The 17411-nt window shown below is 44.5% G+C and overlaps 2 protein-coding genes across 4 annotated transcripts; one reads left to right on the top strand and one right to left on the bottom strand.

Annotated features, from left to right (window-relative positions):
* Nucleotides 1-11294: 11294 nt before the first annotated feature.
* On the top strand, nt 11295-12644 carry LOC125760140 (uncharacterized). Its single transcript, XM_049419872.1, has 2 exons — nt 11295-11368; nt 12202-12644. Exons 1-2 carry the CDS (start codon nt 11312-11314, stop codon nt 12589-12591), a joined length of 447 nt encoding a protein of 148 aa, XP_049275829.1. The 5' UTR covers nt 11295-11311; the 3' UTR covers nt 12592-12644.
* A 1360-nt stretch (nt 12645-14004) lies between these two features.
* On the bottom strand, nt 14005-17017 carry LOC119372547 (uncharacterized). 3 transcript variants are annotated; one of them, XM_037643027.2, is made up of 6 exons: nt 16744-17016; nt 16488-16664; nt 15726-15774; nt 15571-15657; nt 15341-15505; nt 14006-15275 (listed from the first exon to the last, which is right to left on the bottom strand). In XM_037643027.2, exons 1-6 carry the CDS (start codon nt 16941-16943, stop codon nt 14241-14243), a joined length of 1713 nt encoding a protein of 570 aa, XP_037498955.1. In that variant the 5' UTR covers nt 16944-17016; the 3' UTR covers nt 14006-14240. The 3 variants fall into 3 exon arrangements, with proteins under 3 accessions (XP_049275827.1, XP_049275828.1, XP_037498955.1); XM_049419870.1 differs by lacking the exon at nt 15341-15505 and having other exon boundaries at nt 14005-15275; nt 16744-17017; XM_049419871.1 differs by lacking the exon at nt 16488-16664 and having other exon boundaries at nt 14005-15275; nt 15571-15774; nt 16744-16841.
* Nucleotides 17018-17411: the final 394 nt, after the last annotated feature.

Consider the following 17411-nt stretch of genomic DNA (forward strand, 5'->3'; position numbering starts at 1 on the left):
TATTAAAATGTTCATTCCGTGTTGCCTGTAAGAATTATAAACACCACTGGCGTACCCCTACACTGACCATATCGGGTCTCTACATAAAAACAGTTTAGTATCTCTGGGTGCTATTTTACACTTTCCTAGTAAATAAGCAAGCTCACGTAGTGCTTTGTTAACAACACTCATTGTACCTCCGCCACCGGTGATTATGGGTAGAAATAACACCTTAGTGTTCGGGTTCGCTTACCAAAGTCGGTGTTATTACATTCCGGATGTCAAGCTTGGTTCGGAAATGTGATTCTACCTCATTTATTAAAGTCCACGTATACATCCGCCACAAAGAGTCCATCGTCCTCTGCGTCTTCACCCGCTCGCTATCTGCTAAGGTGCTGATGACAACGGCTGAACTAACGCTGTTCTTATATACAGATTCATGGGCGTGTTGTTTTCTTTACTGCATCTAGCTTTCCGACTATGTGTAATGAGACAAACTGAGCTCTCAATTACCGCAGAATGCCTCTCTTATTCAGTTAGTGTTTAAACATTACGTATTTCCCAGAGCTGTTTCCTTCATTGTTGCTCATTAAGAAATCTTCGCCTCTACGATTTTCCGCGTAACGCTATTTTGTTGCCAGATGGCTTCAACTGCCGGTCGCGTACATGCTCGTGACGTTGGCAGTACTTTTGCACCCCGTAACATCAGCACAACTATAAGAAGACAACTTTTCCCACCGTTAGGGATTTGAGGATCTCCGTGGTGATTGGACGAAAGTCTGCGAAATTCAAGTGATCGCGATGCAGATGATGACTGCGAGCATATGGCTCAAGTTACTTGAGCCTTCGATATGGCACGCAAAGGCTGTAACGCGACAAATACCTTATTCGAAGGATTATACGCTTTATGTTTGCGTTATTTTGTACCATTCATACCTTTAACTTTGCAACGTGTAATGAACTGAAACTAAAACTGAATATTGCAGCCCGCAGATGGCCATTTTTATGAGAAGGGAAGCTCACAAAATCCTGTGACTTCCTATTTAAAAACGGGGATCTGGGTATGGGGCACGCCGTATTGGGAGGCTCCACATTCATTTTTTCACCAACCGTTGTTTGTTAACATGTGCTTGTGTATGGGCACTCGACTGTTTCTCCATTTCCTCTTGTCGACGTGCGGCCACCGTGGCAGAGAATGGAACACACGCTCTCGTGCTATAGTTATGCAACCCCTTAGCCACAAAGCTACCAAGGCGGGTAAGTAAGGATAAGTAGGGTTACGTACTTGGCGATCTCAACCACGCTCTGCGCCGAAATGGAGTCTAAAGGCTCAGACCACGTTGATCCCATGAAAGTGTAGATAGGGCGCTCAGGGGTCTTCTTATCCTCCAAGTAGCCTGTCACCCGCTGTAATGGATTAATATTGTCACAGTGAGTGGGCCGTGCCACTAAAGTCCCATAGAGATGAGCACGCTGATAGTGCGTAGACGACATGTGCATAACACAGCGGCAAGGTTTAGCATACCCCTGAGCCTACCATATTTTTAGGCGAGACTATTTCAAACGTAGCTGTTTTCCACTTGAGTCAGGTTTGTCGCGGCGTAGCTTCAGTGCCGTTCGGTACACTGAATGGGGGCTTCTAGGCTACCTTCAGTGGTTCTTATCGGTTGACATTGAGCACTGGCTGTGCCATTATCTAGGGCAGAATTCAAGACGTTGTCCCCCCAGAAAACCGAGGAAACAAGGACTGCGTATCCACCATCGCACCGAAAAACCTTAATGGATCAATAAGAGGCAAGAAGCGAGGTACAGTGAACTCTCACCTGAGTGAACTTCAAGGGAGCCAAAGAAATTGTTCACTTAAAAAAAGTTCACTAAACTGAATATTCACTAGAATACAAAACAGCATTGAAAAGTGTTAAATGCAATTTATTTATAAAATAATTCTGTAATTTACCTTTGGACTGGCATTACTAAAGCGCAAGAAGAGAGAAATCCCTCCAGACAGTACGTTTCTGTGCACTGCCTCTGGCACAGCGACACGAAGTCTCGACAAGATTTTGGCATATCGTACAGCGTCGCCTATACAGGATTTGAACCGGCCTCAACCATTAAAACTTCCTCGCAGTCTTGTTCTTTCGGTTTGGGACGAACACTGGAAGCAATTTCCAAATCTGAAAGTTCTGCGCTGGTATACTGAAGCGCGCGTGGCTCGTTTTCGGCTGCCGCACGGCCGCTTTGCATCGGCGACGCTGCATGCACAAGAGATGTTGCAGCGCCGCCGTAGATGGGTGATTTGGGGGCGGCTCACAACGGCTACGCCAGTGCTGAAGAGCGCAAACCTGCATTGAAGTGATCTAAAAAAATGAGCCCAGGTCCGCAGATCAAGTTCGTTCAACTGAAATATTCACTATTCAGAAATTCATTTAATTGAACGTTTTTTGCACAGAATGCATAGGAAAAGTGCCAGGTATTGTCTGAAAGTCCGTTATTCTGAAATAGTCGTTCTGCCGACATTCGTACAAGTGAGAGTTCACTGTATATGGTTTAGGTAGAGAACAGATACAGCTGATATTTTATTGTGCAATGAAAAAACGTTCAACTGAGCTGGTCATGTAATCAGAGGTACATCTCCAGTAGCGATTGTCAAAAGAAGAAGTGTGCACATCACCACTTTACTAGCTTTCCACACGCAAGATGGCACAAAAAAGACCGAATTTGAGATTGTCAAAAGCGACCTCCGTAAATGGGAAGACATGATTGGTACTATATTTTGACTATGATGAAGAGAATGATCATGATGCCGTCACTCCATGACATCGTCGCTAGGTCAAAGGTAAACCGATCACAGAGGCAGAGCCAATCGGGTGATGTGCAAAAGACTTGCAATCCATTCGATTTCGCACGCGCTGCAGAAAGTTTCGGAAGTGGCTGGGGAGGATCAATACATGGGTGAGAAGAAAAAGACGAAGAAGATGACTTTCGCATTGGAGTCGTCTCATGGGAATACAGAAGGGACTTTGGGAGTATTTAGGATAAAGTTCGCAAGTAGTGCTTCCGGTGTTTTTCCTTCGGCATGCAATCGGGCATATTCCTACAGAACATTACCTTACGAAAAAACTTTGTAAATATAAATGATCGTCCATGAGCTACCTTTTTATTTAAGTCACGCCTAAAGCGTCCGATGTAATAATAATATCTGAAGCTTTACGTGAAAAGATCAGGATACCATTATTCACACGAGCGAAAGTTGTGTCAGTTCATCTTTGATCATACTATCTCAAAAGAAATCGAATTTCTGAAGGCAGCCATGATAACTTAGACACCATTGCTTTGCCAATGTTTACTGTGGGCGTTGACGTGTTTAATTTACGTGCAACATGGGCTTTTTATTCTGAGCTGTTCTTATGGTTTTTCCTTTCCTCCCCTCCTCTTTTCGTGACGTACATAAAGATGTGTCTGGCGCGGAAGGAATCAGTTATTAGTATGCGCATCATCAACTTTTTCCGCAAACTTTCGTCCGTCAGATGCCACAGTCAAAGTTGTAATATTTTCAAAAAGGAAAAACATTCAGGTCCGAAAGGCACCGAAATAACACAATAATTCTGTGCAACTGTGTTCATTTGCTTGCCTTTTCTGTAATATTCAAAAAAACTAAACATTTACTTTCTAAGACTAGGATATCAATATGTAAGACCCGGTGAGTGCTCCGGAATTTTGGACCTGTGGTTCTTCAAATAGCATAAATAAGTACATGGGCCTCTATCACTTCATCTTTACCAAAATGTGGCTACCGTGGCTAAGATTTCATTCCGCAGCCTTCGCGTCAGCCGTCAAGCACCATGAGCAGTGGACCAACGCGGCGGGTGTCGTTTCTATAGTGCGAGTAGTACTCGGGCTGTATACGTTTTTATAAGAATCGGCCGGATTGGAGCACACGGCGGTAGACAATGCATGAATCGAGTGACAGCGCTTCTTGTGTATTAACAGTCTTGTATTTTGAATACGGTGCAAAAGGTGGGGGGGGACACTCGGAGTTTTGAGATAAAAGTGTGAACAACATAGTAATATTTGCATTCACGCCGCGTTTAAATCTATACTGTGGGCCACGCAATATACAACTCACAGGGTCCCTCATGAATTCGCCAAAAATGACTCGAAGGCGAATGCCATGCTCTTTATTTCTCCTCAGTCGGTGTGGTGATCCTACTCCGCCCCACTTCGAAAACTTTCTGAACCTAATGTGGTTTTCCGCTGGCTCCAGGATCGGAGGCATTGCAACCTCTGTGCACCTAACCTGTTTTTGCGTTGCCTCTGTGATCGGGCAGTTTTTGACCATGCGACGACGTTATGTAACGACGCCATCATGTAAAGGCACGTTATTTGATGTCATTAGGACGTCATATGGTTATGTCATGAAGTGACGACGATTTTTCGCAACACTCGTGTTGACGCCGCCGACGCGCGAGACAGACGCCGCTGACGGCCAGTTTTCACGTTTTAAGAGCCATCTAAGCTTTCGATTTAAAAAATATCATGCACACACACGTTACAATAACCTGACACGCGTCGCATCGCCTGCGGACGGGCGATATTTGCTTGATTCGAAGGTACATTTCTAAAACATAATCCACTGCAAAAGCAGCTACTCATCAACGCTAAAATTACAACAGTTACGGAAATGCGAAATTGAAGCATTTCTTGAGGTATGGTTTGTTGTCTGAAGCTAACTTCAAAGGCTTGCAGTCCTACGAAAGCAAAGCGTATTGGGGAGCTTTCTAGGGGAAACACCCACACCAGTACCTTCAGAATACGCATGCACGTAGCCATGTCAGTCTTGTAGAACTTGGAGGTATCGGTGTTGATGTAGCCGTAATGAAAAATCCTCTTCGCAAACAACTTGTGCAAATGACCTTTCACGGAAGGGTCTTCCATTGTGAACCCCGTGCTAACCAGATCTCTAGAGGACACAGAACATGGTGTAAGTACAAAAAAAGAGCCTCACGGTATTAGGCTTCGAAATACATGGCGCACACAACTCTTTTCACTGGAGCATAAAAAGTAGAGCATGACCAAACGGAGCATGAGGACTGGAAAGGAAACGTAAAAATATAGTCGATTAAAATGTATTCGATGACAACATAGGAACAAACATAAGCTCTGCCAATGAAGCCGCACTGCGCTTTTATGGCATGCCTGCGCGCTGCAAAGGAGGTAGTTCCCAAAGAATACCAATATTGTTCGGGCATGACCAGAAGGTCGCGGTATCGAATCCCGGCCGCGGCGGCTGCATTTTTGACGGAGGCGAAAATGTTTGAGGCCCGTGTACCTAGATTTAGGTGCACGTTAAATAACCCCAGGTGGTCAAAATTTCCGGTGCCCTTCACTACGGCGTCCCTCATAATCATATCGCGGTTTTAGGACGTTAAACCCTAGGTATTATATTTTTCGGACATGAACAATTTCTTTCGCAATGCTGCATTATTATACAAACAAATATTAGAAACTAGGCAACGTAACTAGTCAAGGCGCGAATTTTAGCATCAGCGTAACTATACAGCTGTTGTTTAAATTGTACTCCTGTTGCGCGAGTCTCCGAGTCTGTGTGTCCATCTTGAAGGCGATGCTTTTGAGCAATACGTTTCGAGGTATAAAAATCTTGGATACCACGTTTAATGTAATGTTTAAATTAAGCTAACCGTTTCTATTGCTTTCCGCAAGAATTAATAAAGACATTAGCAAGGATATCTGCAACATTTTATTGTTTGTTATACTTTTGTCGCCAGTTTCCATTACTGTTTGCTCTAAAACGGATACTATGACTCAAACCGATGTGAGGTGAAACGATTCCACGTTGTCTTCGTGAATTTCGATGTTTCGGTCGCCGTCAACACCGCATGTACATCTCCAAGCTCCCGGCTTCTCACCGTGTTTTATGTAAACGCCGAAGGGACATTTGGCAGCCTTGTTAGATTAACAATGAAACCACCGACACGAATTTCAAGCAGTGGCATCATCCAGTGCGAATGTTTCAGCAGTTTCAGCAAGTGTGTGTTGCATTCATGATCGTACAGCTTCGTTTGGGGCATTGAAATGCCTGAAGTCGTCGACATTGCAGCGTAGGATTTTTTACGTGCGGCGAGAAGTGGCTTGTGCAACGTGTATTCCGCAGGAACCGTTTGCCCCACGAGGAGAGAAATCGGTTGTTTACTAAACACAGCATCGTCGCTCGCAAGGCCGGGATGTGCATCAATGCATTTAGTGTTTCGACGATATGAAGGTTTACAGCGCGCATGGTGTTGAATTTCGCATTTACTCGCACACCCGCACATTCACACCAAGTCGGCTTACGTGGCTGAAATGGCAGTTAAGAAAAGGACAATGAAGGATTGTTGTTACTCGCTTCGACAGCATGGACTGGCCTGTTCACGGCCCTGGGAATGTATTGTGAAGCGAAAAATAGAAGGTGTGACAAATGGTGTTAGGGAAACAGCTCTGCGACGTACTTCAGGTGCATCTAGTAGAAGCTTCTCTTGAGAATTGCGGCTTCGCATTGGATAACACTCTGCCGTATTTGTAGAAAAAAGTGGTGTTGTAGTGTAGTCTGTTCGCGAGCTGCACAATTTCGGCAGCGGCCACCATTGCAAAGTCAGCTTTCTCATGTGTGCATTGCGAAAGACGTTAGTATTGTTTTGAGCTGAATGATGCACCTGCATACTTAAGACGAACACGAGCCATGAAGTTACAACCGCACCATTGTACAGCTGGAAACCATTCTCAACGTTGTGTTGCTCAGCTGAAAAAAAGCGCTCCTGCAGGCTGACACTGCGGCCTTACAGTGCACATTTCTGATATTCCTTGCAGAGCACATTCCACGGCACAAGAAACCTGAGAATAAAATGTCAGAACAAGAACCTACATCCTCTTGCCCTGCTCAAGTTGGTTGTAAAACAATAATCGAACTTTAGGGACATTAATGAGGCCACCACATTACTTCTAACAAAAGGAAAAATTTGTTTCTGCACAGTTCTTTAACAAGTAAAACTTTATGAAATATTGCATTTTGTTTTACTTTGAACCAAGACCGTGGCTTGCCTAACGCGGCTAAGGCAAAAGATCTGCACCATTTCTTTTACACCGTGAAAACATGGTGGATCAATATAAAAACAGAAACAATATGTCACTGCGTCCCCACAAGTGTTGCAGTGAACAATGCCTGTCATAACCTTTTTTTTTCGTGTCCTTCAAACCGCCGCTTTTAAACGATTTCCGAGATACACCGCCAACACATACTACTCCTCAACATGTCTACCAGGGTGAAAAGAAGAGTTTAAACGAGAAAAGACGCTAGGCAGCTGCTAATAAGAAAAAATCGCTAATGATAAATATTCCTTCGTCGTTTCAAAGCGCACTACAGTTTACATATATATGCTATGCATTCTATATTTACAGCACATGCCAAAAGTTGTTGTTGCGATGTGAATTTGGTCGGAAAAGCGCGTACGTAAATTCACGAACACCATGTACATAGGTGACATGTATCGCCATGCCCTCTGAACACACGCACAGGCAAGTGTTGCAGTGTTGCGTGAAGCATAGAAGATACATGTATGATTGCAACATTGCATTATGTTTACAAAATTTATACTCTTGGGAGAGTGCCAACAGCAGCATAAGTTGATGTGAAGCAACAATCAATTGATGTCATGTCTCTGTGGGCAAACGATGTTCGCGAGAAAAATTGCTTAAGGAACCCTTCACACAAAAGAAGCGAGAAAAACTGAAGACATGACACGTCCGTATGCATGTAACTTACTGCGGCACAAAAAAAAAAAACTGCCCAACTTCAGAGCTATCCTATGCCATCAACTTATTTTGTAGTAATACGTGCAAACTAGGAACTTTAGCCAAGCTTTGTAACATGAATGTGCAGTCAAGGCGCTACAGCTGAATTTGTGTTGGCTTCTGAAGTTTTTAGTTCAATAAAGTTATTCAGCAGAACTACAGCAGGTTCTCACAAGAAAGGGCATTTGCTTGGTGGCACATTTTACAAAGGACGGCAATGCATTTCCTGCAACCAGAGTTTGTTTTTACAGTGCGCTACACAATACTGTTAGCGCTTACATGAAAGCAAAGTCTTCCTGTGTGTTAAAATAACGACTTCAGCTGATGACCAATTGTCGATATCGACTTGTCTAACCGTAAGCATACGACCATCCTTTATCATTCTAACGACCACGACTACGGACGACTAAGGCCCACGATCATGGACGACTAAACGCCCATGATCATGATTCAACCCTTGCGGTAGCTGATGTTCTTAACATATACGTGGCCACCGCATATGGTGAATTCCGCGCAAGGATGGCATCAATAAGCGCATAATATACACTGATACTCGATATGCACTCCTTCAAAGCGTCGTGAAACGCGAAGAGAAACGCTACGCGCGTCGTATCTTCCCTCTAGCTTGGACGTTCATTGTCACAGGGCGAGCGGGGCACGCGGTGCGGCAGCCAGGCCAGCGTCGGAGAGCTATTTTTTGATATGGATGGATGCTTTCAGCGAGGCTTGGGCTAACTCCGCCACCTCGCGGTATGTTAAAGCGTTGAAGAAATTACACTTGTATTGGAAACGCGGCGAATGGGATGGTCGTAGCCATAGAGTTTCCTACAATACTTACTAGAGGGAACTCTGGCGCTAGTGTCTATGGGCGACCAGCCCTGCCCAGGTGGCGCGCCTAAAACTACCTAAAACTGACACTTTGCGCCATCTGACGAGCTGGCTAAGAAGTGCACAGTAGTACAACTAGTCACCGCGCGGCTTGGAGGAGTAGTGGAAACGTGCGCTGAACAGCAGTGCGTTCTTGCTTTTGTGAATTGTTTTGTAGTTTGGCGTAGCAGGGGCCGCAATGCCGCCGGTGATACTTCGCTACGGATTCAGCAGTGTTGTGTACGCTGACGACTACTTTCGTGCGGCTGCGCTGTCAAAAGGACGGAAGCTTTGCACTGCAAAATACGTTTTCGACGTCGAGGAGACTGTTTTTGGCACCAACAGCGGGTCAGAAGTTTCAGCAAAATGTCATTCTCAAGTAAAGCAAGCCTCATACGACGTGAAGTTACAGGTAAGTTGTTAGATTTCGCAAAGCTCGTCGCAGCCTGCAGTGTAAATGTGCAGGCTGTTTCACACTTCCGAAAACGCGGAGCGCTAATGTGAAATAGCCTGGACATGTAAGTGTTCGCTTTCAAATAAAATTAGTGCAGCACGGAGGTCGTCTACTGTTAAGTGGCAGCTGTTTTCATCGTGAATATCACACTTAGTACGATGTTACCTAAGGTTCAGAAGATGTTTCATTCCGCGCTTCTTTTTCACCGTTTTGAACAGTATGCACTCACTAATTGCTCGTGTTATTTTTTTTTAAGCTGAGTGCGAATCGTCAGCTTGTAAAGTCGACGTGCACGTGCAAGGCTGGCGTGTGTGGGACCTGCAAGCACGTTGCGGCGGTCGTGCTGAGAATAAATGACGCCGACTCACCGTCGTCAACAGACCGCCCGCAGGCATGGGGTCGGCCGTCGACCAAGCCTGACACCTCGAAGAAAGAGCCCATCGAGGAACTTTTTGGAAGTAAGCATAACAAATGTCTGTACCATGCGTTGCTGAGATGAAGTTTGTGTAATCATAGGCGTGCGCAGAGGGGGGCAGCCCCCCTTCCCTAGTCACCTAAGAAGAGGGGGGCGCAAAGCATTGACTTAACAGGGGGGGGGGGGCGCCGCGATGAACCTTCGCCTCTCTGAAGGCGAAACCTGCGCACGCCTGTGTGTGTGATCATTGTTGGAATATGTTTTGCCCCAGCGTAACAGGACTGTATTCTCATCTCCCTACCTTACCATCGTCATTCATCACTCTTTCGCTTCCCTGTCCCCCCTCCCCAGTGTAGAGTAGCAGGCCAGAGCAAACTAGCTCAGGCCGACTCTCTGCCTTTCTGCATATAAATTTTCTCTCTCTCTCTGAATGTGGAAAGTCCAGCTCAACTTAAGCTGTTACATACTTGTTTGTGTTTTTCACATGAATACCAGCTTAAAGTATAAAAAAATGTTGTTTTGCAGACTACCAGCCAACATATGTAGGGGGCAAGCGACCGCGAGAGCAGTCTCCAGAATATGCTCTCAAGCACTTCCCAGATATAAAATCTGCACTGCGCAGAACACTGAGGAGTCAACTCACGGGAGAAGTTGAAATCGTAGTCCATGACGTGGTGTCAGAGTTAGTGTCGCAGGCTGCTCTAAATGCAGACCTGTGCCTTGTGGAGCAGGTAGTGAAATGGGATGTCAGTATGCCCTTGTACACAATAACAGCCACAAGCCATGTTCCTGCCACACGCAATATTACTGACTGCATTGCTGCCGATCTCAGTGATCATGAGCGTGAATACTTTTCCAAGAACATCACGTGCACCGAAGCTGAAGCTCGCATAATAGCTACCGAGACAATGACTCAAGGGAACTGCAGTCGGTTTGTAACAACGCTGTTTAAGCAGCTGCTCCTAATATGCATGCACACTTTTCTTCTAAGATATACTATGCTGGATTTGCGCACTGTGCTGGTAATACACTATGCTGGCTTTGCAGATGGCACAAGGAGAGGTCTCTAAGAATCTCGAGCTCCGTTGCCCACCGTGTCATAACCAGGAAGAAGTCGTTCGAGACGCTTGCAGAGCAACTGCAGAGGTCAAAGGTTCCTCGTGTACCAGCTATCTTGTATGGTGAGGCACTGCTATTTTTATCACTAAATACGCTAATCTATAAATATATGCATAAATAATGCTAACACCTACTTCCATCCTCGATATAACACACAATAATAAAGACAACCTGGCATACGTGCGAGCCTAGTTTTTTATTTCTTCGCAAGGCCTCACTTAAGCTCAAGCTTGCCAAAATTCTGTTGAATCAGGCACTGGGGCTAGCCTAGCCGTGTGCCATGAGTGTATGCGGTCTCCATATGCTTTATCCCCCCACCTTAAGCAGTGGCTGTGCCTCTCTTAATTGAGGTTATCTCTCAACCTGTCAACACTAGCATAAATAAGACACATGACAAAAACCCGGCTTGTGTATGTATTCTCTTGTAGTCATGTTTTTAATTTTGATACCACAGATTCATCGACTAGCCCAACAACAGGTACTGTTACTCTCAGCCATGACACTAACAGTTTTAAGATGCACTTTTGCTACACATCACACCAAAGTTTCAAATTTTATTAACTGTACAATGATGTAGCTGCTAACAAACTAACAAATTTCTCTACGTATCTTGCCTTCCAATAGGTACTGCCATGGAACCGGAGGCCAGGAGGGAGTTTGAGAGGAAAGTTGGCACTGCTGTGACACAGGTTTGTTGCAAAATCACAGGAATAGTGCCCCTAAGCTTCTGTACACTCCAAAACCCAACCCATCTTTTGCGTAATTTCATACATTATTGGTGTTCCTGGCCACTAGCGCTCCAACATCGGGTCTGCTAATATTGAAGCTCACTAATTTAGGCACCTTCCATCAACCAGCAGTGTATAGCACGTTTAATTTGCATTAGTAATCTAAAAGAACGGCAAGAAGGGAAGATGGAAGCTTGCGATCAAAAATCCGTAAACATGAGGTGTGTGCTCGAGCTCACGTTTCGTAAAGTAGACTTGTCTTCTTTAAGATTGGAACTGATCAGTTCTGACCTTGAAGAAAAGCCACTATTGACGATCCTTCCTGACCACTCTTCTTTTTACATGTGCTGCGATGCCTGCAGTATTTATGTATATTTTTCTCAATATTTCACTAGCATTTATAGGTACCCACTTATACCGTGTTTCATTTTATTTATATACTTGTTTACAACGTCAACAAATGCAGGGAAGGCCTGTTTGTCTCGTGTTCTTGGCCACATTCTCCGTCCGCAAAATCAGTGGCTGTCCAACTCGTGACTTCACACTAATTTGTGCAGGCTTGTGAACATATGCCTTTAGGGTGCCTTTAAAAATTGTACCTGATTACACATTGGTTTCTACATTTGTAATTCATTGCCAATAGTATGTAATGCCACACATTTGATTATGTTCGGCTTGAATTAATGTAATCCACTACCCTCTGCTACGAGTAAGCAATTGAAGATACATAAGTAAGTGATGTGGCTTAATTTTCATTAAGCAAAAATAAACCGTGCTGCATGTTTGTTGTGCAGGTAGGCCTCGTCATCAGTCCATTCCAGCCTTGGCTATGCGCAAGTCCCGACGGGCTTTTTGAAGCTGGTAGTGATGTGAAATTGCTGGAAATCAAGTGTCCTTATTCAAGGCGAGATGATACTATCATTGACCATGTGTCACAGCAGAGTTATGTGAACTACATTGTTTACGAGGATGGTCACTTGAAAGTTGCTCGCAGCCACCAGTATTACTGCCAGGTGCAAATTGCCATGTATGTCACCAACACAAAGGAATGCTTCTTTTTTGTTTACAGTAGGAAACAGAGCATCATTGTTGTCGTTGAGCGGGATGAAGCTTTTCTTAGTGCGAACATTCCAAAACTGGAAAGCTTTTTTTATTCATTTTACATGAAAGAGCTCATGAAATAGGATGCAACCAATGTACATCCTAACGTATGTGATACTCGTGAAAAATGCACAGCTGGGAGGATGCAAATTGTGCAAAGAAAACTGTGCGATGTTGCGCTGTTTTCGTTTCTACTTAACTAGTCGAGCTTAACCAATGTATATCCTAGCGCATGTGATACTAATGCCAAATGCACGGCTGGAAGGAAGCACAGTGCAAAAAGAAAACTGCCGTGTTGTATTGTTTTTACTCCTACTTAACTACTCACGCTTAGCCAATGTATTGAAATGAAGTTCAGAGTTCGATGGAAACCTGTCGGGTCATGAAATTTCATGGTGGAAAAATCAAGCGTTAAAAAATCACTAAAAGCATAAAGAAGTTTCGGGCCTTCTACGGGGACATTAGTAACAAATTTGTGAACAAGGTCCACAAAGCGAGACCGAATCGTTGTTGCCTTTGTGGTTTTAACGACTGGTCAGCGCTTTACTGCCACCACAACCAATGTATCATAACGTGCATAATACTCATGCCAAATGGACAGCCATAAGCTGTGCAATGTTGCATTGTTTTTAGTTCCACCTAGCTAGTCATGCTTAACCTGTGTCTGTCCTAACATATGTGATACTCGTGACAAATGCACAGCTGAGAGGATGCAAATTGTGCAAAACTGTGCGATGTTGCGCTGTTTTTGTTTCTATTTAACTAGTCGAGCTTAACCAATGTATATCCTAGTGCATGTGATACTCATGCCATATGCACAGCTGCAAGGAAGCATAGTGCGAAAAGAAAACTGCAATGTTGTATTGTTTTTACTCCTACTTAACTAGTAACGCTTAGCCAATGTTTTGAAATGAAGTTCAGAGTTCGATGGAAACCTGTCGGGTCATGAAAGTTCATGGTGGAAAAAATCAAGCGTTAACGAATCACTAAAAACACAGATTTCGTTCCTTCTACGGGGACATTAATAACAAATTTGTGAACAAGGTCCACAAAGCGAGACCGAATCGTTGTTGTCTTTTTGTTTTTAACGACTGCTCAGCGCTTGACTCTGCCACTGCAACCATTGTTTCATAACGTGTGTGATACTCATGTCAAATGGACAGCCATAAGCTGTGCAATGTCGCATTGTTTTTACTCACACCTAACTGGTCATGCTTAACCTGTCTATGTCCTAACGTATGTGATACCCATGAAAGATATTTTTACATTTCGGCATGTATTCTTCGGATACACCTTTGCACATACCATTGTGTGATCACCCCAGTGTTCATAGAATAAACGCTTTATCATGTTTTGTTAAGGGTCACTGTTGTGAATTTCATTATACTTGCACCCATACAATGTTAGAGCTGGATACAAAAAACGCGTTTCTTAGGAAGTCACGCTAGGTAAAAGTAAAAATGATAAACACTGCACACAAATGCATAGAACAAGAAAAGATTAAACCTATATACAAAGAATAGTTAAGTTTAATAGCATTGAGAGCATAATCCAGCATGAAGACTTCGATGTGAATACATTCTAGAGTATATACAAGCCACACAGTGAGATTACTGCGACATCAGCCAAGCAAGAACCAAAGATAAAAGTAAAACCCATTGGCAAGACTCCACAGTGCAGTTTAGCAAAAACTTCTGCTTGTGTTCATGAATGTTACTGAAAATGAAGCCACTTACTTTCCACCACTTTGAATTATTGAACTTTGCAGATTTGCCAAAACACAGCACATATGGAAAATGTCACTCATGGCAGGAATCAAACTGATAGGAACACGGTTTACCAAAATTCCATGTATTTTTATGCGCTGTATAACTCTCTCCACATGGACACGTACTTGTGCAACATTGTACGTTTGTTTCAGTTCCTGAGGTGTGAAAGGCTGACTGCCTGTAGAGAAAGGGGGCATGATCAGTACAGCACTTTTGCCTACCACACCTGCCAGTATTCCTGGGAAACCTTTGTCAGCAAGAATAACATCATTCTGACAAATTATGTCGAGGAATCCCGACTCCAGCACAATTTGTGTGTCTGAGCAACGTCCACCATAGGATTTAGACTTGAACACAATAAAGCCAGAGGGGGCGATTGCTACCAAAAATTTCAAGGTGAAGCCATTTTTGTACGTGGAGAACAGAACATGTTGTTGTCTGACTTCTGATGGCGTTTCTGTGCGCACTTCGGTACAGTCGACGATGACTGTGCACTCTGGATAATTTAATTTAAAGCACTCTGGACGTGTGTCTTTTATAACGTGCATCTGTGGCTTGTAAATCCACTTTCGCGTTGCAGTTGCCAGTGTGCCCAAAACAGCATGAAAAATTCGTGACACTGTAGTCTCATGAATGCCAAAAAGTACTGCAATGGCACTGAAAGGCAAACCATGTTTCATCTTGAATAGAAATATTAAAAGCTTGTTCGGAAGGCTTACATCAGTTGTCTTATCCCTCACTTCAGGCAGCAGACCTAACAGCATTGCAAAAACATTGTCGCAAACTCCACAAAGGTCCCTCACTGCCCCGGGTGTCAAAGACACTGTGTCGAAGCCCCCAAAAAAACACACTCTAGCACTTGGCCCCACAGCATGGTGTAGCAGAGATGGAAGTCTCTCCGCTGATGTGGAAGAACACGATGTGGCTGCATCTTCGTGCATCTCTTCTTCCATAGTAGCATGCAACAATTCACCTTGCTGATCATCAGTGGACTCAACCTGAAAGTCACAAGTTACAAATGAGGATCAAAAATGAACAAAGCTCTATGAAAAAGTGAACATACCAGCTCCAAGGTAATACTCTCATCTGTCAGGTCAGGGCATAGTTGCAGCTGATGAGAGGCTCCAGTCGAACTAGCGGTGTCCGATGTGGCTGCATCTTCGTGATGGCACTCTTCTTCCACAGTAGCACGCAACAATTCACCTTGCTGATCATCAGTGGACTCAACCTGAAAGTCACAAGTTACAAATGGGGACCAAAAATGAACAAAGCTCTATGAAAAAGTGAGCATACCAGCTCCAAGCTAATACTCTCATCTGTCAGGTCAGGGCATAGTTGCAGCTGATGAGAGGCTCCAGTCGAACTAGTGGTGTCCTTGACCTGTATATAATGAGATAATGCTGTACTGTAGAATCTCTGAACTACACCAACCATAACTACCAACTTGCCTTTTCTTCTGAGGGCGACTTTGTTTGGTCCCGTGGTCTCTTTTGCCATCTGGTAGGGCAAAACATGGAAATTACACAGCCTTTAACGATATTGCAAGTGCGACTAGAGTGCTGAAACCAATAAACTATGAAATGCATTTTCCTAAAACCAAAGCACAGAGAAACGAAAAAGAGGTAAGTGAAAGGGGCACGGGAAGAAGCAGCAGCGGTGTTTTGAGAGCTCGACACGTATGCTGTGTTTAAAGGAAGAATCTCGCCAGTATTCAAGACCTCATATCAGCTGCTCTTTGGATATAAAACTGGAAAATGCATTCGGTAATTTATTTACCACATCATTATCTGTCATACAGCACACACATTCCCCGTGAGGGACTCTAAATTTTTGCTGACTTGAATTCGAATGACGCGTTCTCCGAAGACATTGTACACAAACGTTTCTAGCGCAAGAGCTTTCCAGCTTTCGAATTCAATGCGGACCTAGGGATTTATTCAGGCAGCGATTTTGTTAGCGGCCAGAGCGACGCCCCGCTTATGACAGGGCGATACCAGAGGGCTGTGGAGGGTGCATGATGACTGTATAAAATCGGCAGTTTGTCGACGCCCGTTAACCGGATAAATGAACGCGCCCAGAGCTAATTTCCATCTGCCTCACGAGCGACGGAGACGACTCCGCGCACGCCGCGCGGCACGATATCTCTATTTAATATCACTACAATTGAGCAAAAACCTCAACAACAATACGAAAGTTAAAGAAAAACTCACCGCTGAAAACGCTCTGTCGGGGCCGAAGGGTCGCAAGGAACCGTGCGGCGGTATGCTGACGGAAAAATAGTCGGCACGTATGCAGGGTGCTGCATGATATTGCTCCTTGCATTCCCTGAGAAGTGCCGGCTGCAAATTCTGGTGTTTGAATTTGGTTGCCAAGATTCTCCGTCAGGCCTGTAGAATGAATAAAGCGAATGTTGAAGCCTCACCTTCCATTTTCTTTGCCAAACCTTAGAGTAAACAGCGCACTTACCCAGCGCGCCGAACAGCCTGTATCCAACGCTGCCGCCGCTCTTTTTCGTACGGTCGTGAAGGGAATGTATAAAAGGACACGCTGCTGTCAAAGCCTTCTTGGTTATGACATTTATAAACGCAGCAATATCGCCGGCCTCGAAGCTTCTTTTTCTTCGTTTTATCATCGCCCACTGCAGCGCGGTTCACGTTAGCAGCCATTTGTGCTTGTTTGTATGCCTGGCTGTTTCCGGCCGTGCCCGACAGGGCGGCGCACCCTGTCCGCGGAAACTCCAGCGCAGGTTCCCCATAGGAGCTGCAACGCATGGCGCTTCAGCCAGAATGAGTATGGTGGGTAGTACACGGATTTGTCTAAACTTCGTTCTTTCGGCTCCGTTCGGCTCCGCGTCGCCTGTGTCCGCTTTGTCGCAAAACGAAGTTGAGCAAATGTCAGCAGCTACACTTCACCACTTTAACCTTTTTTATGCTCACCAATTCAAATCTGGTCACGAAGTTAACAACGGTCCATTCTTTCATCCGAAACAAAACCAAAACACAACAATAAACAAAGCCACAAGTGCGTTCGAAGCCCGCAAGCACGAAGACTAGGCAAATCCGTCTCCATCATTCCCATGGTGGCTGAACGATCGCAGCGCCAGAGTCCCCTCTAGTTAATTTTAGGAAAGTCTA

The sequence above is a fragment of the Rhipicephalus sanguineus genome, chromosome 10 (genome assembly GCF_013339695.2).
Source record: "Rhipicephalus sanguineus isolate Rsan-2018 chromosome 10, BIME_Rsan_1.4, whole genome shotgun sequence".
NCBI lineage: Eukaryota > Metazoa > Arthropoda > Arachnida > Ixodida > Ixodidae > Rhipicephalus > Rhipicephalus sanguineus.

Bases quoted from the DNA above. Each gene is read 5' to 3' on its own strand.
- LOC125760140 (XM_049419872.1), top strand. From the start codon at position 11,312: ATGGAACCGGAGGCCAGGAGGGAGTTTGAGAGGAAAGTTGGCACTGCT. The intron at 11,369-12,201 runs GTTTGTTGCAAA...TTTGTTGTGCAG, and splicing joins TTGGCACTGCTGTGACACAG to GTAGGCCTCGTCATCAGTCC.
- LOC119372547 (XM_037643027.2), bottom strand. From the start codon at position 16,943: ATGGCTGCTAACGTGAACCGCGCTGCAGTGGGCGATGATAAAACGAAG. The intron at 16,665-16,743 runs GTAAGTGCGCTG...TTCATTCTACAG, and splicing joins CAGGCTGTTCGGCGCGCTGG to GCCTGACGGAGAATCTTGGC. The intron at 15,658-15,725 runs GCAAGTTGGTAG...CATTATATACAG, and splicing joins AGTCGCCCTCAGAAGAAAAG to GTCAAGGACACCACTAGTTC.